At 38.4% G+C, this 24,939-nt stretch overlaps 1 protein-coding gene across 2 annotated transcripts in view; it reads right to left on the bottom strand.

Moving 5' to 3' along the window:
• Nucleotides 1-21,309, bottom strand: part of TNPO3 (transportin 3) — an 83,029-nt gene extending 61,720 nt beyond the window's left edge. Inside the window, exons 1-2 of one of the 2 annotated variants that reach the window (XM_055307383.1) lie at nucleotides 20,436-20,541; nucleotides 7,970-8,130 (exon numbers count right to left, since the gene is read on the bottom strand). Coding sequence is in view for 1 of the 2 variants with exons in the window: in XM_055307382.1 (XP_055163357.1) it covers nucleotides 20,436-20,555 (120 nt within the window). In the remaining variant the exon portion in view is untranslated. Of the gene's footprint in view, nucleotides 1-7,969; nucleotides 8,131-20,435 lie in introns of both variants that reach the window. The other variant, XM_055307382.1, reaches the window with a different exon arrangement.
• Nucleotides 21,310-24,939: the final 3,630 nt, after the last annotated feature.

Here is a 24,939-nt window from a genome sequence, read left to right as displayed (position 1 = left end):
AAAAAAAAAAAAAAAACTGGAATAACCAAAACAGTATGGTATTGGCATAGAGACAGGTACATAGACCCACAGAACAAAAAAGAGAGCCTAGAAATAAACCCTCACAAATACGGTCAAATGATATTCAACAAAGGTGCCAAAACTACACAATGGGGAAAGGAGATATTCATACACACACACAAAAATTATTCATACACACAAAAAAACTACATAATGGGACAATTATGATAGACAAAATTATGATAGACAAAAAAAAAGAAGGTGGACCCATGTACAACATTAACTCAAAATATATTAAGAACTAAATTTAAGACCTGAAAACTGTAACTCCCAAAGATAACATGGTGGGGAAGACATCATGACACTTGAATTGATGGTGATTTCATGCATGTGACACAAACAGTATAGGAAACAAAAGCAAAAATATACAAACAGGACTACACCAAACTTTGAAACTTTAATACAGCAGAAGAAATAATCAACAAAATAGAAAAGCAACCTGTGAAACGGGAGAGACTATTTGGAAAGCATATTTCTGAAAATGGGTTAATATCGGGAATATATAAAGAATTACTACAAGTCAAAACAAAAAAACCAAATAACCCAATTTTTAAATGGGCAAAGGATTTGAAAAAAATATTTCTCTAAAGATGATATAAAAATGGCTAACAGGCATATGTAAAGATGCTCAACATCACTAGTCATCAGGGAAATGTAAAATCAAAACCACAATCACGTATCACTTCACACCTGTCAAAAGGCCACTATCAAAAGAAAAAAAAAAAACAAAATAAGTGTTGGGAGAGAATGTGGAGATACTGGAATTCTTGTGCACTGTTATAAAAGCAAATGTAAAACAGTACAGCTGCTATGGTAAACAGTATAGAAGTTCCTCAAAAAAATTAAAAACAGAATTACTTTATGATCCAGCCCTCCACTTCTGGGTATATATCCAGAAGAAATGAAAACAGATTCTTAAAAAGGTATTTACATACCCATGTACACTGCAGTATTCACAATAGCCAAAAGCTGAAAACAACTCAAATGTTAACTGACAGATGAATGGATAAACAAAATGTGGTAATACATGGCAATGGAATATTACTGTCCTAAAAAAATAATGAAGTACTATTACATGCTATAACATGGATGAACCTTGAGGACATTATGCTTTGCCTTTTTTTTTTTTTTTGAGAAAATGTTATATGAAGTCAGTCACAAAAAGGCAAATACTACATTATTCCACTTATATGAGATAGCTAAAATAGTCAAACTCAAAACTGGGATGAGGGTAAGATGTTTTTCAGTAGGTATAGAATTTCAGTCATGGAGAATGAGAGGGGTCAGGGATCTATTACACAACAACATACGCATGGCTGACAATATTAATATTGTACTGCACCCTTGGAAACAGCTGAGAAGATGAATTCATGTTACGTGTTTTTTGCCACAATAGAAAAAAAAAAAGGTATGGTACTGGCATAAAGACAGATACAAGACTAATAGAACAGAAAAGAATTCAGAAATAAATCCTTGCATATATGGTCGAATAATTTTCAACAAGGACAAACAGGACCCTTATTTTACATCATATACAAAAATTAACCCCAAAAGGATCACAAACTAAATTAAGATTTATAACTATAAAACTCTTTGAAGAAAACACAGGGGGAAAGATTCATAAATGAGATTTGGCAATGATTCTCAGATCAAAAGCACATGCAAAAAAGGTAAAAATACATAAACTGGACTACGTCAAAATTTAAAACTTCTATTTGTCATTAAAAGACTTGGTAAGTATGAAAAGACCACCCACAGAACAGGAAAAGTATCTGCAAATGATAAATCTGATACAGAATTCATATCCATAATATATAAAGAACTCCTATAATTCAACAAAAAGACTTCAAACAACCCAACTAAAAAATGGGCAAAGGCCTGAAGAGACATTTCTCCAAAAAGATATACAAATGGCCAATAAGCACATGAAAAGATGCTCAATATCACTAATCATTAGCAAAATGTAAATCAAAACCGCAATGAGATAGCATTTCACTCTCATTACGATACCTAGTATCAAGAAAACAGAAAACAGTATTGGTGAAGATGTAGAAAAACTGGAAAACTGTGCATTACTGGTGAGAACTGAAAATAGTACAGTCACCATGGAAAACAGCATGGCAGGTCCTCAAAAAATTAAAAATAAAATTACCGCGTGACCCAGCAATTCTGCTTCTGAGTATGTTCCCAAGCCAATGCAAAGGAGGGATTCAGATATTTATACACCAATGTTCATAGTAGCATATTTCAAAATAGGCCAAAGTTGAAAATAACTTAAATGCTAACTGACAGAGGAATGGATAAACTATTTAGCCTTAAGAAGGGAGTACCATTACATGCTATGACATGGATGAAACTTGAGGACATTATGCTAAGTGAAATAATTCTGATTGCCAGGTGTTGAAAGGAAAAGATAATGGGGAGAGTTATTGTTTGATGGGGAGTTGAAGAGGATGAACAGTTTTGGAGATGGACTGTGGTAATGGTGGTAAATTAATGTGAATGTATTTAATGCCACTAAATGTACACTTTAAAATAATTCAAATGGAGGCCTCTGAGTGGAGCAGTCAATTGAGCAACTGATTCTTGATTTCAGCTCAGGTCACAATCTCAGGTTTCTGGTATCAAGCCCCACGTCGGGCTCCGAGCTCAAAGTGGAGTCTGCTAAAGTTTCTCTCTCCCTCTGCCCCTCCCCGCATGCATTTGTACATGCATGCACTCTCTCTCAAATAAATAAATATTTAAAAATAAATAGTTTTAAAATGGTAGATTTTATATGTTATGTATATTTTGCCACCAAAAGAAAAAAAGAAACACAGTTTAGAATCTGCTCAATTTCTTCGTAAAGGGATTTAGTCCTATTTTAAAGACCTGCCAGAAGCGAAAGAAATCATGTCAGGAGGAAAACATCATTTATTAACCCTTCAAATTTTCATAAACAATATATCCAGTATCAAACAAAAGCAAGATTAAATAACATCAACAAAGGGAAAAGAAACTGACAATAGAAAATGGTGTACCTATGAGATGCCTGGGTGGCTCAGCAGTTTAGCGTCTGCTTTCAGCTCAGGGTGTTAATCCCAGGATCCAGGATCAGTCCCACATCAGGTTCCCTGCAAAAAGCCTGCTTCTCCCTCTGTCTATGTCTATGCCTCTCTCTCTCTCTGGGTCTCTCATGAATAAATAAATGTTTAAAAAAAAAAGAAAATAGCGTACCTAGATAATGAAATGAGGACCTAACAACTATGATGTCTTAACTGAAGTGATAAAACTTAACATCACCAATAACAGAACAGATTTTATGCTACTCATGTGAATCACTGAAAACAACAAATTATCATCCAGGTAGTATTCCCCAAAAACTATTTTACCTGAATAAAATCATGAGAAAATGATGAGATAAAACCAAATAGTGGGGGTATATAAAAAACAGACAAAATGGGACTTGTATTTGTTTTTCAATGTCACTACCCATAAAGGAAAAACAAAAATACCTTGAAGAACTAAAAAGACCAACTACAAGCAATGCATTTTCCTTAAATGAATCCTGGATTAAGAAATATTTTAAAAATAAAAGCTACTGGGAAATGTGAATATAGGCTGTGTATTACATAATACCATTACATGAAAGTTAAACTCCTAGAGAGTAACAATGGTTTTAGTATAGAAAAATGTCCTTGTTCTTACAAGATATGTCCGTTTTTAGGCATACAGCATTATAAGGTCTTCAATTTACTTCCAAAAGGTTAAAAAATATATATGCAAAGAAAAACAGAAAGACAGAAGCAAATGGAACACTGCCAAATTGTGGAGAAGGGTATATCAATGTTCACTGTAACGTTCTTTCAAGTTATGAACTTTTCAAAATAAACAGTTGGGGAAAAAACTAAGTAAGCTGATTAATATATTCAGGGAATCAGAAGACAAATTGGAGAATGGTCATTAAGAAATGTAATCTATAAGAGTCAAGTGGAAATTCTAAAACTGAAAAACATAGTAACAGAAATTAAGTACCAAATGGAAGGGTTAAAATAGTAAATTAGACAACTGAAGAAAATACTACTGTACTAGAAACAGATCAAGAGAGGGGTGCTTGGAGGGAGCTCAGTTAAACTTCTGCCTTCAGTTCAAGTCATGATCCCAGGGTCCTGGCTTCGAGCCCCAAGTCTGGTTTCCTGCTCAGTGGGGAGCCTGCTAATCCCTCTCCCTGGCCCTGCCTTGTGCTCTCACTTGCTATCTGTCTCTCCCAAATAAATAAATAAAATCTTAAAAAGAAAAAAGAAAAAAAATCAAGAGAAAAATAACAAGACCAAAACACAAAGTCAAAAAAGACAGAAGGTAAAGAATGGGAAGACTCTGAGTGACACATAGGACACAGTGAAAAACTTTTACATATAACTGAAATCCTAGAAGGGAAAGAAAAAAATGGGGCAGAATCACTACAGATTTATGGTTGAGAAACTTCCAAAGTGGTACAGATACCAACCTACAGACTTAAGAAGCTCTATAAACCCTAAGGACAGGAAAAAAAAAAAAAAAAAAGATTTAAGCACATCATAATAACACTGTTAAAAAGCCAGAGAGGACAGGTGCCTGGATGGCAGTGCCGGTTGGTTAAAAGTCCAACTCTTGGTTTTGGCTCAGGTCGTGATCTCTGGGGCACAAGATCAAGCCCTACATTGGGCTCCACACTCAGTGCAGAATCTGCTTAAAACACTCTGCCCCCTGCCCTGTGACTGTGCACACAAGTGCAAAATCTCTCTCAAAAAAAAAAAAAAAAAAAAGAAAGAAAGAAAGAAAAGAAAAAAATCTTAGAAAAAAAAAAAAAAGGCCAAAGGGAAAAATCTAAAGGACAGTAAAAAGAGGAAAAAAAGATATATTACCTTTAAAAGAACAACGAGACTGATAGCTAGCTTGTCAACATAAACAATGAGAACCAGTATCTTCAAAGTACTGAAAGAAAATAACTGCTAATGAGTTATTTTATACCCAGCAAAAAACCCTTCCAAAATGCAACAAAATTAAAACACTTTAAGACCATAAACAAAGGGATGCCTGGCTGACTCAGTTGGTAGATGATGTGATTCTTGATCCTGGAGTCACGAGTTGAAGCCACACGCTGGGCCTAGTGCTTACTTCCTTACTTACTAAATAGCTAACTAAAATAAATAAATGAAAAATTTAAAGACTAATAATAAAAGACAATTTATAACCAACAGACCCAAAAAGAAGAAAATACTAAAGGGTGTTCTTCATGGAATAAGAAAATAATTCTGGATGGAAACATGGAAATAGGAAGAAATGAAGAGTAATGCAAAGGTTATGTATGTGATTAATCTTTATGGACACTGACTATATAAAGCAATATCATCTTATAGAGTTTAAAACATCTGAATAAAAATACCTGAGAGGAGTTCTACATCTAAGATGTAGCAAGTCAGAAAGAACACTGCTTTTGAGTTAACAATAAACAAAAGCAAATAAACTACAAAATACCTTTTCTTAAAATGCATCAAAAGCTGAAGTCCCAGGGTAACCAAGTAGATTGAAATCTAAAGACAGACCTCTCCAAGGAGACAGGAGGCAAGCAATGGCTCCCCTGTGGTGTAACAAATAAGGAAAAGACATAGGGTACCAGATATCCAAGTAATAAAAATTCTAAAATTATGAACAAAATGATAAAGGCTGAGTATGGACTAACATGAACATATAAAACCCTTGGGACTCACAGACAAAGGAAGTTCACAACCATCTACAGGCTCTTCTTCACAGACCTCCCCCAGATACTTAGGACAAAGACCGGAGACAAGGCAAAAGACCAGAGAAAATGACCTTTGGTACAATGATCCTGGATAGGAACTGCCTCAACAGCCCAGAAGGCACAAAAAGCTGACTAGATCCTCTCCCTTACTGAACAAAAGCCTCAAGCTGTGTGGGGGTAGCAAATCCTGTCACCCTCACAACACAGGTTAAGACCTATTGCCCACTGGCAATACGAGGTCTCCTAACACTGAGTGAAGGGCAAAAAAAAAGTATCCTGCACAAGACCTGCCAGATGGAATGCAAAGCAAGAATGCCATAGGTGAGGCCAGGATCACTGAAAAAAACCCCACCACTGAGATAGCAGCACTGGAATTAAGACTACAGTAGACTGGGGCAACAGAGAACATTCCCATCCCCCACTCCCACACAAAAACCCATCATACTCAAACTCCTGAAACAGTGATTACAAGAAAATATTAAAGGCTTTCACACTGGCTCTGTAACAGCTCAACTATAGAACTTTGTACTATAATTACTTGGGCCTTTGTTCATCTTTTCTAACAGACTGCGAGCTCTTCCAAGATAAACAACAGGGATCCCTGGGTAGCACAGCGGTTTAGCGCCTGCCTTTGGCCCAGGGCGCGATCCTGGAGACCCGGGATCGAATCCAACGTCGGGTTCCCGGTACATGGAGCCTGCTTCTCCCTCTGCCTATGTCTCTGCCTCTCTCTCTCTGTGTGTGACTATCATAAAAAAAAAAAAAAAATTAAAGAAAGAACAACTGTAACTATCTCTACATCTCACAAAATCCTTCACCATAAGAGGTACTCAAAGTATATATTAAATAAGAAGCAAAATGACAAGATACTATATCATCTCCTAAATCTCTAACACCTCTTTGCTTTCCCAAACATGAAAAGCCCATCCTTCTACTGCATAGCTAGATACTTACTAGGTTGAGAATCAGCTCTAAGAACAGAATCCAAAATGTTTAGAGAGAGAAAGGGCAACAGAGAATAAGCAAATCAGTTCTTTACAGATAAAGAAAACAGAGGCCCTGAGAGGATGAGACATTTTCCTTCAGAATCTTCATTTGTAGAACTTCATATGCCTTGCACAGATGAAGCCTTCGTCTCGTTTTGTTTTAAATACATATTCTGTTTTAGCAATGAGAGGAAGCTCAATAATTTCTTAGCTAAAATCTGAAGATTCAGACTTTAAGAAAAATTTCAGTGAAGAGAATCTTTAAATCTCCCTAAAATGGGAGTCTTCTGGAATGAGCTTACTTTAAAATATTACCGGTACTTCCGAAATAGGAAAAAAGAGAATAGCACTTAACTTCAAGCAACTAAATCACATATAAAACTTGTATCTTTTAATGCTCATTATGTAGTTATCTGGATTTTTTTTTTAAGATTTTATTTATTTATTCATGAGAGTGAGAGAGAGAGGCAGAGACACAGGCAGAGGAAGCAGGCTCCATGCAGCGAGCCTGATTCGGGACTCGATCCCAGGACTTCAGGATCACGCCCTGAGCTGAAGGCAGGCACTTTAACTGCTGCAGTTTTTGTTTTTTAACTAAACTAAAATACAGATGGCAGCTGTATGAAATTCCAAGGACGCTTCTATGAGAAACTGGTCTTTGGAAAATTCTCAAATTGCTTGTAGTGCAAATGTATCAGGTAGAAGCCAAAGTCAAAGAGAAGTCTTTTCATTTCAACCATCCTTATTTACCTTGATGCTGCCTCATCCACTGGTCAAATGTGCCTCTCTTTTTAAATATTTGTCTTTTAGAGTAAGAATAAAATAGAAGAGTGATCTCTAGAGAAATTTGGCAAATCTGAGCATCATAACTACTAATAGACTGTCAATAAAAAATTACTTGGGATGATACTGCCAATACCATATATTAAGGGGTCATAATTTATCACTTCATTTTGAATTCTAGGAAGGTTTAAGAATTGTTGATATCTAAAACCAAGCAATCTTGTTTTGGTCACTGAACCATAAAGAAAATGCAACCAAATCCTGATATCCTAGACACTACAGTATATTGCTCATTGTACTTCCCCTCTGCTAAGCTGCAGAAGGAAGAAAAGGAAGGAAGGAAAAGGGATTCTTGACAAGGAGAGAATAAAGCACTTACACTTCATAGGACTTTCTAGCCACAGATGCCAGGTGCTACCCACTGAAATCCAGGCTTGGACTAAGCTCCACATTTCTGAAAGGACCATCTCAACCGAAGCCTGGGGCTCAGAGTCAGCAGGAGGAAGCTGCAGCTCCCACCAGCAGCACATTTCAAAGAGGCTGCAACAAGAGAACATTTTCCATTTAAGCATCTAATTCCAATCTTCCATTTCACAAAGCAGTAGCAGAACAGGCCTTTATATCAGTCTTTTCAAAAGATATTTCCATGACTATGTGATGAATATGAAGCAGGCTATGGCCCAGCAATCCTTTCACTAACATACTCTCTCTTTCATTATACTTCACAGCAGATCCTAAAAATACTTGCCCTTTCCTTTTCTTTATGGTGCTCTGTTGCTCCAAGACTCACTTCTACACCAACAGTTCTAAAACTGTCGAATCAACCTAAATCACTGAGCAGGCGGACTGTCAACAATGCAAGCACACACCCAGATAGGAGCCTAAGGATTCACTGACTGCCAAGAATTGGAAGCGGATTAGGGCTGCTAGTTAATCCTACAAAAACTCCTCAAATTAAGCAGAATTACTCAAAATACTTCACTGAGGACAGAAGAGCTCTGGCAAATAGAAAATGAGGTTCTGAAAATACAAATATTTCAGTGAAATTTGAAAAGTAACATAAAAGGGTCAGGTTGCTGTACTTTTTTAAGCGTTTCAATTAGAGAATAATGTATTTATTAAATAAAGACTTTTAAAGATTTACAGTATATTGGGAGAAAAAGAGACTAAGACAAAGCAGAGTGAAAAGAACAAAACAAAAAAATCATCAGTCCATAAACGCAGTTTTATACATATACCCTATAACAAATGTAGTAAAGAGCTAGAAAACCAAAATTTCCCCAATCAAGAAAAAAATCATTCCCATCAGACAGGAAAAAAAAAAAAAAAAAGTAAGTTGAATTTACCTGAAACAGAGAAAGTAACTTTTTAAGCTAATCAACTATCTTAAGCCTTTGTATCTAATCTTTTGTGAGAATTTTACAAATATAGGACAATCTGCTAAGTCCGTCATGAGTTACTTTCTGAAGGTTTTCTTAGCAGGTGGAGAAAATGGTTTGAAGGAATATTAAGAAAAACATACTATGGGGTTTAAAAGATAACCATTACTACCTAAAAATGATGTTTTTCAATATAACTTATGTTATAAAATGGCCTGAAATGCAGAAACCATGATGGTATGAACTTAGCTAATAACTTCACCACAGCAGTGATAAGTAAACAACTCCCACCTCCAATATAAATGAAAGAGTCATACAAAGCCCCTAACAGGCTCCCATACCCAGAAAATACCCTTGCGGTGCATAAGTAACTTTTCTAGAAGCAAAAAGGCTCGTTCATAGACACAAATGCAGCCAACTTAAACATTTTCATAGCCATCTCCATAATAACTGAATAAATAATTAAAAGGGAGATGCTATTTCCTTTATGGGAAGGAAGAGATTTCTAGCTAAAAATAATTCTTTAAAAGATCATAAACTATTCAAATTCCATGACAAATATCAAAATACTCAAGTCAACTTTCAGTAGACTGTAGCGTCTATATGTGCTGTTCCATCTTGAGGTGATGATGAAACGAATCAGTAAGATCAGGGATCCCTGGGTGGCGCAGTGGTTTAGCGCCTGCCTTTGGCCCAGGGCGTGATCCTGGAGACCCGGGATCAAATCCCACGTCGGGCTCCCGGTGCATGGAGCCTGCTTCTCCCTCTGCCTGTGTCTCTGCCTCTCTCTCTCTCACTGTGTGCCTATCATTCATAAATAAATAAATTAATTAAATAAATAAATAAACCAAACGACAGCACTCAACCCTATATGGCCTCCTCAGTTTCTGATGAGATTCCCCATGTTTCTGGGACAAGTATCTTCAAACAATCTAAGTCATAACTCTGTCAAATGAAATTTGGCTCAAATTTGTCACATAATATGGTCATGCATAATATGGTATTGAGAAATCTTGCCAAAATATTTTCATGACAAGTAAAAACTCTTTATCCAAATTTAAAATCCTCTATAACCTATGTACGTGAACATTAGCCTCAAGAATGGCCAAAAAAAAAAAAAAAAGGCCCTAAAAAAATATAAGTAAATCTGGATCCATAAAATCAACTTGGGTTGGGAATGACTGAAGCATGCATCCCTTGGCATTGCTTGCTGTGGTCCTTACTAATTATACTAGGCAGTCCTATTTTAAAAGCAGAAAATGCCAAACTTAAAATCATTTGAAGCAAAGCTGATATAAGTACTTCCTGAAAGCCAAAAACATAGAAAATGTATTTCCTTTAATCACTAGTCTCTATTCCTGCCCATCTGTGCCAAGTTTTACAACAACTCATATAAATCAGATTACCAAGGGATGCATGCTTCAGTCATGTTAACACTGTGCTGAAGAGTCAAATTTTTCAATATTATAGGAATATGAAATGTCTATGTAAAAGTACAAAATATTGTGTAAAAAAAAAAGGCACTGAAGTGTTAGAAAACTCTGAATCCTTATGTTAAAAAACGCGTAATTTTCAGGCTTAATTCCAAGTATGTTCTTGTGTTTGGGGGCTACTTAAAGAGTACTATACTATGGCTGAAAATGAAAATACAAAGAAACAATACAGAGGAAAAACTGAAAAGAACTGTGCTATGGGCTTGAGAAAAATAAGTAATATAACCTCCATTAACAGAAAATTTCTGACCAAAAGAAAAAAAAAAACTCATATGTTTCATAATATTGTCATTTTGGAAATTCTACCAGAAAGGAAAATTAAGTCAGCATTTTTAAGGAGGTCTGAATGACAAACACTACAAAATTTTCCCCTTTAGCAGCACTATGAACTTCCAATAAACAGAAATTAAGCTTCTATGTGAGACTTCACCTGTACGGCAGTAAAACACTCTGGCAATATTTCAGTATCAGGGTACAAGCTAGAAAAATACAGGAGAGGTAACCTGAGCAATATCGACTTCCTATGAATTAAATTTGTTTTTAAGTTCAACAGAGCTTAACATTCTATAAAATCTGGAAAACAGTACGGTGGTTCCTCAAAGAAACCCAGCAAAATTATCTTAAGACTAGCAATTCCCTTTATGGATATATACTCAAAAGAATTGAAAGGAAGGCCTCCAAAAGGTATTTGCATACCCATGCTCATAACAGCATTACTTGCAATAGCCAAAAGGTAGAAGCAACCCAAGTGTTCATTGATTGACAGATGTGTGGATAAACAAAATATGGTACAGAGATTATTATTCAGCCTTAAAAGAGGATGAAATTCTGACATACTATGGATGAACCTAAGGACATTATGCTAAATGAATAAGCCAATCACAAAAGTTCAAATACTGTATGATTCCATTTATTTTTTTTAAAGATTTTATTTATTTATTCATGAAAGAGAGAGAGAGAGGCAGAGACATAGGCAGAGGGAGAAGCAGGCTCTATGCAGGGAGCCTGACGTGGGACTCAATCCCAGGTCTCCAGGATCATGCCCTGAGCTAAAGGCTAAACCGCTGAGCCACCGGCGCTGCCCTGTAGGATTCCACTTATAGGAGTACCTAGAGTAGTGAAATTCATAGAAATAGAAAGCAGGTTGCCAGGATCTGGGGGGTAAGGAGGGGAAAATGGGGAGCTGTGTTTAATAGATAAGATTTTCAGTTTTACAAAATGAAAAGGTTTGGAAATAAGATGGTGGTGATGGATGCACAACAACATGAACATACTTAATGCCACTGAATTGTATACCTAAAAATGGTTATTTTTGTTATGAATATTTTACCACAATAATAAAAAAAAAATCCATGCAATCTGTTTTCCATTTCCCTTACAGACACCAGTGCAATCAACATGAACAAAATGATGAAATATCTGGAAAGCTCTGGAAGAAAACTGTGTTATAATTAGAAAATGCAGCACTGCCCTGATAATTTTATACCCTGAATCGCACCACCAACTCTGGTCCAAGGCCTGGGAAGACAAGAAATAAACTAATCCAAACATGGATGAATGCCACCAGCTAACAGACTACCATGCCAACATAAATACCATCACAAATTCTCATTCAGAGTCTTCAATACACCAAAGACATGAAATGTCTATATTTGCACTGTCAAGACTTGGAATATGGCAAATACAGAACGGATTTTAACTTTAATTTTAATTAATTTAAGTAGCCACAACAGCCATCTGGCTAACGCCTACCATATTAAATAACATGGCCAGATTGTTAAACTCTGCAATAAAGGTCTCTGGTTTTTATCATTCGTGTGTTTCCAATTCCAGCAATGCAAGGCATACAGTATTCCTGTTAGTTGAATTAACTGATCCACAGAATTTGTAGATGAATATTTCTCTTTTCTGAAGGCTTTTCTTTCAAAAGCGTGTCATGTTTTATGAGTTACTTAACTGGAAAATGAAAGCATAAGCATAAAGAAAGCCCAGGTTTTCAGATAAGTCAATAACTGAAATTGCTAAAAGAAAAACCAAAGACCATAGGTTTTTTTGAACTAGGCTAAAGAATCAAAAAATTCCAAAGAGGAAAATTACTAAGAAAGAAATTTGAAGCTGAAATTTTATGACCCATGACTTTCCTGACAGGACATTTGGAAGAAAATTCCCAAGGACATATAATAAACCAAACATGACAATGTCAACTTAGTCCATCAGGGCATGATCTGATTTGATTGATGCTTTTTATGATTTCATCATTTCTTTTCAGTTTCCAGACTCAACTATAAAACTTTTGAGCTAACCTCTGACCCACAGATTGTCTCTATAAAAGTAGTCTCCTTATAGCCTAAATTATAAACCTAGAACAAATGCGTAGCATAATTCATTAGGTGTATAAAGAGACAGTCTTTCCTTCTATTGCTTTCTACACAGTCTACTCTTGGGTTACCAAAAGTGGACATAGTTCACTGTCAGGCCTCCTTTAAGATCTGTCTAAAAATAACTTGCTTTATTTTAAAACACTCTGGATATCAGTGATACCTGCCTATCACATAAATCAAAACCATGGCTATATATTGTTTCCAAGAATTTTGACGGGAAAAAAAAGTTATAAGCAATGAATATAGATTCTTTGGCAAATGGCTGTTCTAAGTAAATATCAGAGAAAAAGAAAACATGCTCATAGTGTAGACTAAACCATTACTAAATTACACCCTTAAACCAAATCTATTGTCACCAGGTCATTAGAACTCTACTAAATGACTTTTGATTAGTAAAATGAGAGTTGGAGAAGTGATGAGTTTTTTCAAAATGGTTTTCAAACAAGCCAGGCAAATTCATTAACAACCAACTTGAAATTAAAACACTATGCTGGGGCAGCCCCGGTGGCGCAGCGGTTTAGCGACGCCTGCAGCCCAGGGCGTGATCCTGGAGACCCTGGCTCGAGTCCCCAAGTCAGGCTCTCTGTATGATGCCTGCTTCTCCCTCTGCCTGTGTCTCTGCCTCTCTCTGTCTCTATGAATAAATAAATAAAATCTTTAAAAATAGATAGATAGGAAGGAAGGAAGGAAGGAAGGAAGGAAGGAAGGAAGGAAGGAAGGAAGAAAGAAAGAAAGAAAGAAAGAAAGAAAGAAAGAAAGAAAGAAAGAAAGGAAGAAAGAAAGAACACTATGCTGTAACTACACTAGACCAGACCTTTGGTCTGTACTTAGTAATTGATTACTCTGAAAAAGCCTTATTGAGTCAAAAAGTTCCTCTCCCTTCCTGTACTTAAATCTTTCAGAGAATAAAATGAGGGCAATATAAATTCATCTCACAAAGTTTTTCTTTCCCCCCAAAGATTTTATTTATTTGAGAAAGAGCACAAGCGGGTGGGAAAGGACAGAAGGGAGAAGTAAACTCTGCTGAGCATGGAGCCAGACACAACAGGCTCGACAGGACAGGCTCTGCACAGGGCAGGATCCCAGGACCCTGAGACTATGACCTGAGCAGAAGGCAGACACTTAGCTGACCGAGCCACCCAGAAGCCCCTCATAAAGGATAGAAAGACTGAAAACAGGGACGCCTAGGTGGCTCAGCGGTTCAACGCCTGTGTTCAGCCCAGGGCATGATCCTGGAGTCCTGGGATGGAGTCCCACATCAGGCTCTCTGCATGGAGCCTGCTTCTCCCTCTCTGCCTGTGTCTCTGCCTCTCTGTCTCTCATGAATAAATAAAATCTTTAAAAAGAAAAAAAGAAAAAAAAAGACTGAAAACAGAACATCATAGGAGGCTGAATAATATTGTTTATTTTCAATTAACCACAGGTATAGTAGAGAGAGGCAGCAAAAATAAATGAAATTCATAGATGAAGACAAATTTGAGATAACCAACTATCCCTTTGGAGGTGCCTACAAGTAGCTATTCATTCAACATGTATATATTTTTAAGATTTATTTTATTTTATTATTTTTAAAGATTTTATTTATTCATTCATGAGAAGCACAGAGAGGAGAGAGAGAGGCAGAGACACGGGCAGAGGGAGAAGCAGGCTCCATGCAGGGAGCCTGATGTGGGACTCCATCCCGGGTCTCCAAGATCATGCCCTGGGCTGAAGGTGGCGCTAAACCGCTGAGCCACCAGGGCTGCCCAGATTTATTTATTTTAGAGAGAGAGAGAGTGCAAGCAAGGAAAGGAGCAGAGGGAGAGGAACAAGCAGACTCCACGCTGAGCACAGAGCCTGATGATGTTGGGCCAAGATCATGACCCAAAGCAGAAACCAAGAATCGAACGCTTAACCTTCTGACCACTCAGGTGCCTTTCAACACACATTTTAAAGAAATGTGTCAGGCATCTTGATCACTGCTTTCTTAATAACCATTAAATTATTCCCTCAAGTGTAAGTATCACATAAACAAATAAAATGATTCTGCAGTCCAGTAGAAGGAACAAACCAGATTTTCAAAAAAAGTAAAAAAAAAAATTATAAATACAATTGTATATAAAGTGCTCTAGGTATTCAGTGGACGCAGAAATTATTTTCATTTGAAGAGATTCAGTTAAGACTTCAAGAAGAAAGGATTTTGGCTGGGCTTTGAAAAGATGGGTTAGTTTCTTCATTTGAAGACAAGATTATGAAAGAGTAAAAGGACCCAGGGACGCCTGGGTGGCTCAAGGTATAATCCTGGGTCTGGGGATCGAGCCCCATGTCGGGCTCCCTATGAGACGCCTGCTTCTCCCTCTATGTCTCTGTCTCTCTCTGTCTCTCAGGAATAAATTTAAAAAAAAAAATTTTTTTAAGAGTAAAAGTACAGAAGTATGAAAGAATCAAAGAAATAAGAAAATTGGACAAAGGAAGCATTCTCTGCCACCCTTCCCTCCCCATCATAACCATTTGCTTACTATGGGAAATACTACAGCTGTATGAATGTTGATGGGAAGAACCCAGTAATGAGAGTTTGAAAACATAAGTGAGAGATAGGATAACCAAAAGATCAAGGTTCCTAAGAATTCAGAAAATGAGATGCAGAGCAACCTAGACCAGATAGAAGTGAGAAGCAATTGGCTATACCTAGGAAGTTTTACTAAATCAGAGGTGAAGGGTTGATGGTTACAGTATATTTAAGAAAATGACTACAATTATAGACCTTATAATCCAAATTAGAAGATAAGACCTAATGAAGAAAAAATTGGAGCCAGTTTTGAATAAGGTTTTGATGAAATTTAAGAACTAATGCAGGGATTATTTTAACATGATTGAACTGAACACATCTGTTTGCTCACAGGTCCCTTCCAAAAATCCACTAAAATCAGAGTAAAGAGATTTTTTGAAATGGGGTGGGGGGGTACCACAAGGACAAAAAGAATAAAACCATGACTATTATTAAGAAAACTGTAGGGACACCTGGGTGGCTCAGCAGTTGAGCATCTGCCTTCAGCTCAGGGCGTGATCCTGGAGTCCCAGGATCAAGTCCCACATCGGGCTCCTTGCATGGAGCCTGCTTCTCCCTCTGCCTATGTCTTTGCCTCTGTGTCTCTCATGAGTAAATAAATAAAATCTTAAAAAAAAAAAAAAAAGCATGCTAGAATGCTAATGAAGGAGTTAACTGTCTTAGCAAGACTGAAAAAGTTGAAACTTTCAGAGGAAGGACAAGATGAGAAAGGGGAAGCCAAGGGGCAAAATGATTCATATTGCAAAATCTCAGGCTCAGGAATTAAAAGTACCAGGTACATCTGAAGGCAGATGCACAGGTAGAACAAAAAAACAAAAGAGTGGGCTCAAAATCTGTATAAGCAGTCAGACTGATATCTTCTCCCTGACTGAGTGGCCAGGCTACTATCCTCCCACCATCATAGAAGACTCACTTTGGGGAAGACTGACACAGAGGGATTCTAGACTCTTGGCCAACAGACTCACCTAAGGACAGGAATATCATATTTAAAACAGATGAAATTAAAGCCTACATACTTAGTGGTAAAATCCATCCCCTGCTTCCTTCTCCTACCTGCCAGCGGCAGCCCCATTTATATCCAGAGGATTGCTCTCAGGATAAAAGTGGTCCAAGAAAAGAAGACCAAACAGAAATACAAGAGAAAAGGGGTAAAGGTTTCCTTCTCAATTAGTCATCAAATGAGGGAGTAATCCAAGAAAAGATCATAGGATCCAGGATTCAATGTATCTACATAAGAAAGAACATAATTCTCCAGGGTGTTAGAGATCCCAGAACAATAATTATGCAACAGACCTGGAGAATAACAAGGTCAGATTGGAGGAGGAAGATAGAATGCTCTTGGGAGTGGTTTCCTTCTACCAAAAAAGGAAACAGATTACCAAACTGAACATACTAAGAGGATATTTACATATGCAGAAAGTTTTGGACAGGGCAGCCCCCATGGCTCAGCGGTTTAGCGCCGCCTACAGCCTAGGGCATAATCCTGGAGACCCAGGATCCAGTCCCACGTCGGGATCCCTGCATGGAGCCTGCTTCTCCCTCTGCCTGTGTCTCTGCCTCTCTCTCTCTGTCTCTCATGAATAAATAAATAAAATCTAAAAAAATAAATAAATAAACTAAAAAAAAGAAAGTTTTGGACAAATTATTGCAGATATACAGAAAATGAAGCAAATGTGAAAGAAAGAAAAAGATAATGACTACCACGAGGAAAAAAAGCTGCACAACAAAGGAAAAAAAGCTGCACAACAAAGGGAATATTACCACGTTGCTATGTGGTTCACAATGTGTACTGTGTGTATTTAACCAAAACTGATAGAACTATATTAGAGAAATGCAATGGAAGACTTTCATAGAAGAAAGTCTAAACGTAATTGCTCTTTTACAGTCTAGGCCTTTCTTGTAAAGTTTCCATTTTATAATTTTTTAAAGTTTTAAAAGTTTAACTTTAAAAGATTTTAACTTTTAAATATATAACTACATAGTTTTTTTTAGAGAGGGAGAACGTGAGCAAGGAATGAGGGGGCTAGGAGAGAGATAATCTTAAGCAGACCCCACACCCTTGCAGGGCCCCCACAGAGGAGCTGGTTCTGACCTGAGCCAAAAGCAAGAGTTGGACACTTAACCGACTGGGCCACCCAGGCATCCCATAAGTTTTTAATTTTGATAAAAATTAAAATTATAGATTTCAAAACATGAAACTATTATATGAGGTTACTTGAATCCTTAAGCCAGCAAACTGGAAGAGTGGGCTGTGATCAGAACAGATGTTAGTGATGTGGGGGGCTGGTGACTTTTTTTTAAAAGTAGGCTCCACAACCAGCCTGGAGCCCAATGTGGAGCCCAATGTGTGTTTTAACCTCATGATCCTGAGATAAAGACCTAAGCTTAACCAACTGAGCCACCCAAGCACACACTCCTCCCCTTTTTAAAGCAAGCTCTATACCCAACATAGGTCTTGAACTCACAATTCCAAGATCAAGAGCCACATGCTCTACCAAATGAGCCAGTCAGGCACCCAGGCTGGTGACTTTTTAAAAATGACAAGATTCAGGGTGTGACTGCGTGACCATAAGACTGAGTTAGTGCCATGAGGGATTGGTGACTTTTTAGTAATGACAAGACCCAAGATGTGACAGTATGACCATGTGGCTGAGAAAGGGAGGTAAAGGAATTAAGGGGCTGAAATATCAGCTGAGTTGTGGATTCTGATGCTGACGTTGCCTATAAATGATGATGTGGGACTGTACTAGATGTTTTTTCCAGGTCAACTTTTCCACTCTTCCCTGGTTTTTGCCCCAATATGCTGATCTATATGGACTATTATCAACAAGTTCCTGTTTCTCCTAGCTTTTGGTTGGGTTTGCTCAAAGAGTCCCAGGAGGTTCGGGGAATAAGGTCAATATAGTTATTCCTCCAGCCCTCTCCCTGAAAAATCACCTCATGATGACTATGTCCCTTCAAATGAAAACTGCTACTCCTCTCAAGGCAACCAACTCCATACCTCCCTTCAGAGTTCAAGTAATCACTCCCTCTCCTATTCTTTCCAGTCTACAAATGTTAACAATTTGGCTACAAGTTACTACACTATCTCTTATAGTACCACATTAGACCAAAACCTTTATAAACAATACTTTTATATAATAAACCCTCCTTGAATTATTACAAATGTGCTTTCTGTTCCTGTTGGGACCCTTAATGTAAATAGTAATAACGATGACAATGTAAGATTATAATAGCAGTGGAAAGTAAGAAAAGTACCATTTAAATAACAACTACTAACATTTTAAACTATGACTTCCCTAAGCTCTTTGCAGATATTAACTCATTTCATCATCACAAACATATTATGTGGCAAGTGGAGATTTTTGTCTGGTTCATTTCCATATACCAATGCCTACCACAGTTACTGGTACAGAGTAAGCACTCAAAATATTAATGTAAAATACAAACGGGATCCCTGGGTGGCGCAGCGGTTTAGCGCCTGCCTTGTGGCCCAGGGCGCGATCCTGGAGACCCGGGATCGAATCCCACGTCAGGCTCCCGGTGCATGGAGCCTGCTTCTCCCTCTGCCTGTGTCTCTGCCTCTCTCTCTCTCTCTCTATCATAAATAAAAAATAAATAAATAAATAAATAAATAATACAACAATAAGCAAGTTTAGTAGGGAAAAGGTGACTTTTGGTATGATGTATCAGATTTGTGACTCCCCAAAAACAAACTAAACATTAAATAAGAGTATATGTGGGGCACCTGGGCGGCTCAGTGGTTAAGCATCTGCATTTGGCTCAGGTTGATCAAGGGCCCGGGGGATCAAGTCCCACCATCAGGCTTCCTGTGGGGAGCCTACTTCTCCCTCTGCCTTTGTCTTCACCTCTCTGTCTCTCATGAATAAATAAATAAAATCTTAAAAATAAAAAAAAAGAGTATATGTGAATGGTTTTTCTTGTGTAGCCTATAGTGAGTCTTACTCCTTTATCTTCCCATGAGGTTATCCAGAACTTGGGGTTCCCCAATTTTTAAATGTAATATTTAAAACCAAAGCTGCAAAATTTTAAATATGTACTATGTACTTGCACAGCCGAGAGCCTCACTTAAAAGGGCAAAGCACCCTAAAGTATCAGTTACTAGTTTTTAAAAAGAGAAGGGAGTAAACTTTAAAAATATGCTTGGGAATATAAAATGCAAAAATAAAGGTAAAGTCAGTAAGATCATCGAGTATACACACACACAAATAAGACACAGGAAAAGTGAATATAAAACAGAGGATGGTAAGACCTGTGCATAGGTATAACAGGTTGTAATTAAACCCCTAACCGGATATCCACACAATCATATGGAATAATCAAAGCAGCTATGATACCAATATCTTATAAAGAAACTAAAGTCAGAGGGGAAAAACCAGGTCAAAAAACAAATATGCATCAAAAGGTGAACTAACTGCAAGAATTTCCTGAAATCAGAACCGGTATTTTTTTTTTCTTTGCATCATGGTGTACTCCAAAACACGGCGGAAATTCACGTGTAACAGAAATCTAGAAACCTGAGAAGTTTCGAGAATGAGAGACTCAAACTATCGCTGTTAATGAAAAATCAGTGAGGCACACACAGTGAGGTGTAAGGCTACTGCTGGGATGGAACTGCCAGGCTCAACACTGGGACACCGAGAGGAGACGGAGAAAGCATCCGTAAGTGGAAGATAGAGAAAGAATGGGACTGGATTTGGCTGAAGGACGACTAAACGCGAAAGCAGAGCCTAAGAAGCAGCAAGCGTAAAACTTAAACACGACCAGATCCGTGCCACAAGCGAGTACGGGACCTACAAATCAAGATTCTACGGGGTGGGGAAAGGGCCAGTTCGCGACCGACCAGAAGGAAGTAGTTTCCGAAAAGCGGCGTAAATGTAGCTTCGCAGCCCCACCCCGCGGCAGCAGCTCCTCCCTAAGGAGCATCTCACGAGGCCAACCGCCCCGTTCAGGCTCCAGCTCTAGCCCGGGTCCCACCCCGCCCTTGCCCCGCGGCGCAGAACGGCCTCTCTGGGCCCCTCACCGAACGCTGCAGCTCCCCAAGCCAAAATGAGGCGCGCTCCTTTCCGCTGGGATCTGGGTCGTGGTAAAGCGCCTGCACTGCCTGGTATACGAGCTGCAAAGTCGGCTTTGCCCCTTCCATGGTGGTGGCAGTGGTAGCGGCAGCGACGGCTCTGGCTGTTCTCCCGAGGCTTCTCCGGTTGCTCCGCCTTCAAGCTTCCTCACTGTGTCGGCCACGGCCGCTCCCTGACTGGCGCCATCTCCTCTTTGGCCGTTACCAGGGCAGAGGGGTTCCCGTGGAAGCTGCCCCCTCAGAAACAGAGGTTAGATTGTATTCGGGTTCCCGGCCTTTTTTCCTATCTTCCCACTAGACTCCAGACTTCTGAGTTCAGACGCCTATACTCGCCTCTTCACCCACTGACTCGCCCTCCGAAGTCTGTCCTCACGCCACACAAACCACGCAGCGTACCTAAGCCGCGTTAACACGGACCGGAAGCCGCGGCGCCGGTACCTTTGGCACACTTCCGCCTGGTGCAGCGCAAACGGCCTCCTTCCCGGCACGCCTCCTCCTGTCTCCCCGCCCCCTCCCGGAAGTGGTCCTGCCAGGCCGGGAGCCGGGAAGAGGCAGTTGGATGTGGTTCTCTCCGTTACTTGCTTACGACTGGAGCAATAGGAGCGGCGTGTATTCTGTACCTGAGTGGCTCTTCTCTCCTTGAAAGTGGTCCGAGGTCCTTCCAACGCCCTTCGGACTTCTCCATCCCTATCCAGGGAATCCTTCCTGACGCCCGTGGAGAAGGCGCCTCAATCCAGCCATCCGTGCGGTATGCACCGTACTGGAAATGCAAAGATGACTGAAGACAGGGTTCCTATCCTGGCTGTAGTAGATGAGACAGACGCGTAAGCAAATAATGTACAAAACTGAAATATGTGCCACATCCAGATGAATAAAAAATGCTTACAATCCCTGTATAGCCAGCCCCCTTCCTACTAAGTTCTTACACCCCAAAAGGTGTTTCATTCTATTGCTCAGGACACTGAACTCCACAGTATTTACATACATTTCTAGGGTCATTGAATTGAATTTTTGTGTGTATCTTTCCGAATCAGGAAAAAAAAATCAATGGTCTAACAATTCTTAATTCACAAAAGAAAATAGGAATTTTGGAATCTGCACTCTGAAGAAATTTTGGACAAAAGGGGAGCAGCATGTTAAAGGATTGCTCAACATTGATGCTAGTCCTTTGCAATAATAAATGCCACTATTTGATGAATGCTTACAACGTGTAAAGCACTGTAGTTAAAAAGATCTGATTTAATCCTCTTGACAGCTACACCATCTGAATCCCCATTTTATAGAATAAGAAGTAGGTAATGTACTTTGCCCAAGGTTACATAGTTCTTAAAGTCAGGATTTGAATCCAAATCAGTTTCACTATCGTGAAGCCTGTTAAATAATACTATTCCTGTCAGCCTGTGTATTTGTTTCTGAATTGTTACTCTCAACAGATTTGAATAGCCAACATCATAATGAAAAACACCGTTACTGCACGGAACTGATATGATTTCAGACAAAAGAAAAGAAACTTAATATTCTGGCAACCTAATTCATCCATTCATTCAGAAAAAAAATTAGTAAAGTCATTATGGTCTCTGCCCTCAAGGAGTTTACAGTCTAATTGAAAGACAAGCAATTCAATATAGTTTAAAAGCTCTATGAATATTCACAAGCTAAAGAATGATGTTGGACCTACCTTGCACATATACAAAAAAATAAATTCTAGATCTAAGTGTAAGAGCTAAAACTATAAAATCCTTGGAAGAAAATGGGACTATATTTTCATGATCCTGGATTAGGCAATGGTTTCTTAGTACTAAAAGTACAATGAAAAGAAAAATAGATAAATCAGACTTCATCAAAACTAAAAACTTCTGTGTCAAAGGTAATGATTAAAAGTGAAATGACAATCCACAAGATGAAAGAAAATTTTTGCAAATCATATATCTAAAGGTTTAGCATGCAAAATGTATAAGGAACCCTTATGATTCAACAATGAAAACACAATTCAATTTTTTAAATAAGCAAAGGATTTGAACAGATATTTTTCAAAAAAAGACATACAAATCCATATGCAGATATGCTCAACATCACTAATAATCAGAGAAATGCAATTCAAAACCATAATGAAATACCACTTCACACTCCCTAAGATAACTTGAAAAAAGACATTAAGTGTTGGTGAGGATGTGGAAAGATTGAAACCCTCACACTCTGCTGGTAGAGTTGTAAATTGGTGCAGCTGCTTTAGAAAACAGTCTGGCAATTCCCAAAAGGTTAAAGTTACCATCTAACCTAGTAGTTCCACTCCTAGGTGTGTATCAATGAGAATGAAAACCTAAGTCCATACGGACCCTTGTGCATGCATTATTTGTAATAGCCAAAAAGTGAAAGCAACCCTAAGCCCACCAGCAAATAAATGGATAAACAAACTGTGATGCATCCACATGATAGAATATTAAATATTAAAGGGAAGAAGTACCCATCTGCAAGCCAAGGAGCAAGGCCTCTGGAGAAATTGGTCCACCAACACATTGATCTGGGACTGCCAGCCTTTTAGCACTATGAGAAAATAAATTTGTTAATTTAATTAATTAATTTAAAAAATAAAGGAATGAAGTACTGATGCATGCTACAATGTGGTTGAATCTTGAAAAGATGCTAAGTGAAAGCCAGACCCCCCCCCAAAAAAAAGCCACATATATGATTTCATTAATTTGGAATATGAGAATAGGCAAATCTTCAGAGACAGAAAGTAGATTAGTAGTTGCCAGGGGAAGTGAGGAGAGATGAAATATTCTGGAATTAGATAGTGGTGATAGTTGCACAACTTTGTGAATATAAAAACCATTTAATACATGTTTAGGATGACTGTTACGGTATGTGAATTATATTTCAATAAAATTATTATTTTAAAAAGGGTTGTTATTAGAATTTTTAAAACACCATGTAGATATTTGGCCAATATTTGCAAAAACCAACCAACCAGGCAGCCGGGGTGTCTCAGCGGTTTAGCGCCGCCTTCCGCCCGGGGCGTGATCCTGGGGTTCCCGGGATCGAGTCCCTCTGCCTGTGTCTCTGCTTCTCTCTCTCTCTGTGTCTCTCATGAATGAATAAATAAAATCTTAAAAAAAAAAAAAACTACCAACCAACCAATCCCCCCATAGTGTCCTATTCTTCGTGTCCTTAAACCATTGTCTAATATATAGTGGGTATAGTAAATGTTTTAAATAACGTGTCTTCTAGCTCTTTAGTTAGAAAAATCAATCTAGTTGCAACACTAAATGGCTGGGGAAGGGGGCAAAAACAGAAATAAGAAACTTGTTGGGGCGCTTGGGTGGCTCAGTTGGATAACATCTGCCTTCGATTTAGGTCATGATCCAGAGGTCCTAAGATGGAGCTGCCTGCTCAGCAGGGACCCTGCTTCTCCCTCTCCCTCTGCTGCTCCCCCTGCTGTGTTCACTCATGCTCTCTCTTTCTCTCTCTCTCTGTCAAATAAAATCTTACAAAAAAAAAAGAAGAAGAAAAAGAAAAACAAAGAGAGAGAGAGAGAGAGAAAGAAAAGAATGAAAAGAAAGAAAGAAAGAAAGAAAGAAAGAAAGAAAGAAAGAAAGAAAGAAAGAAAGAAAGAAAGAAACTTGTGACAATCCTGGTGAGGTATGGTGGCCTAAAATGACACAGCAGTGCTGTGGAGATATGGATATTGAAGATGAATTTAGGAAAAAGAATTTTGATATGGTAATTGAGCTGTAGGGTGTGATAAAGGAAAGAGAAACCAGGCTTCTGAATACGGAATCCAGAAAAAGAAATAGCTTTTGTGATAGTAGGGAGGAAGTGCAAGGGGGAAGATGGTGAGTTTAGTTTTGGCTATGTTGAGCATTGAGGCATTTGTGAACAAGCCAAGGTCAGCAGACTGAAGCCAGCGACTGGGGTGAAGATAGAGATTTGAGAGTCATCTTCATATGTAGGTGGTGGGTGAAGACAAGGAAATGGTTCAGATGAACCAGGGAGGAGAAGGACTAAGGCAGGGCACTGCAGATAAACAATAAAGGATGGGCAAGGAAGTAGAAGCTAGAAAGGAGTAGCCAGAGAGGAAAGTGGAGAACCAGGAGAATGTACTACAAAGGGATCATCCTTTAAGTAGCATCAAATGCTCCAAAGGTGTCAAGTACTATTAGAATAATATATCTGAAATAAATTTTTAGAAATAATCTGAAATACCTGGGACACCTGGCTGGCTCCATTGGTAGAGCATATGACTTGATCTCAGGGTTGTAAGTTTGAACCTTTTACTCACCTTTGAGCATATCCAAAGGTTGAGTATCATACCTCAATAAATAAGTTTCTCTCCAATTCCAGACAGGTGCTGCCATGGGAACTTCCACGAAAGCTTAAATCTGCCATGGGATGATGCTTGTGACTTGAGATGAACTTCAGGTTACACTAAGTATAGATTGGGGTCCCATACAGT

This window comes from Nyctereutes procyonoides, unplaced genomic scaffold, assembly GCF_905146905.1.
Source record: "Nyctereutes procyonoides isolate TBG_1078 unplaced genomic scaffold, NYPRO_anot_genome, whole genome shotgun sequence".
Lineage (NCBI taxonomy): Eukaryota > Metazoa > Chordata > Mammalia > Carnivora > Canidae > Nyctereutes > Nyctereutes procyonoides.
The sequence above is the reverse complement of the archived record's forward strand: the minus strand, read 5'-3'. Positions and strand labels throughout refer to the sequence as shown.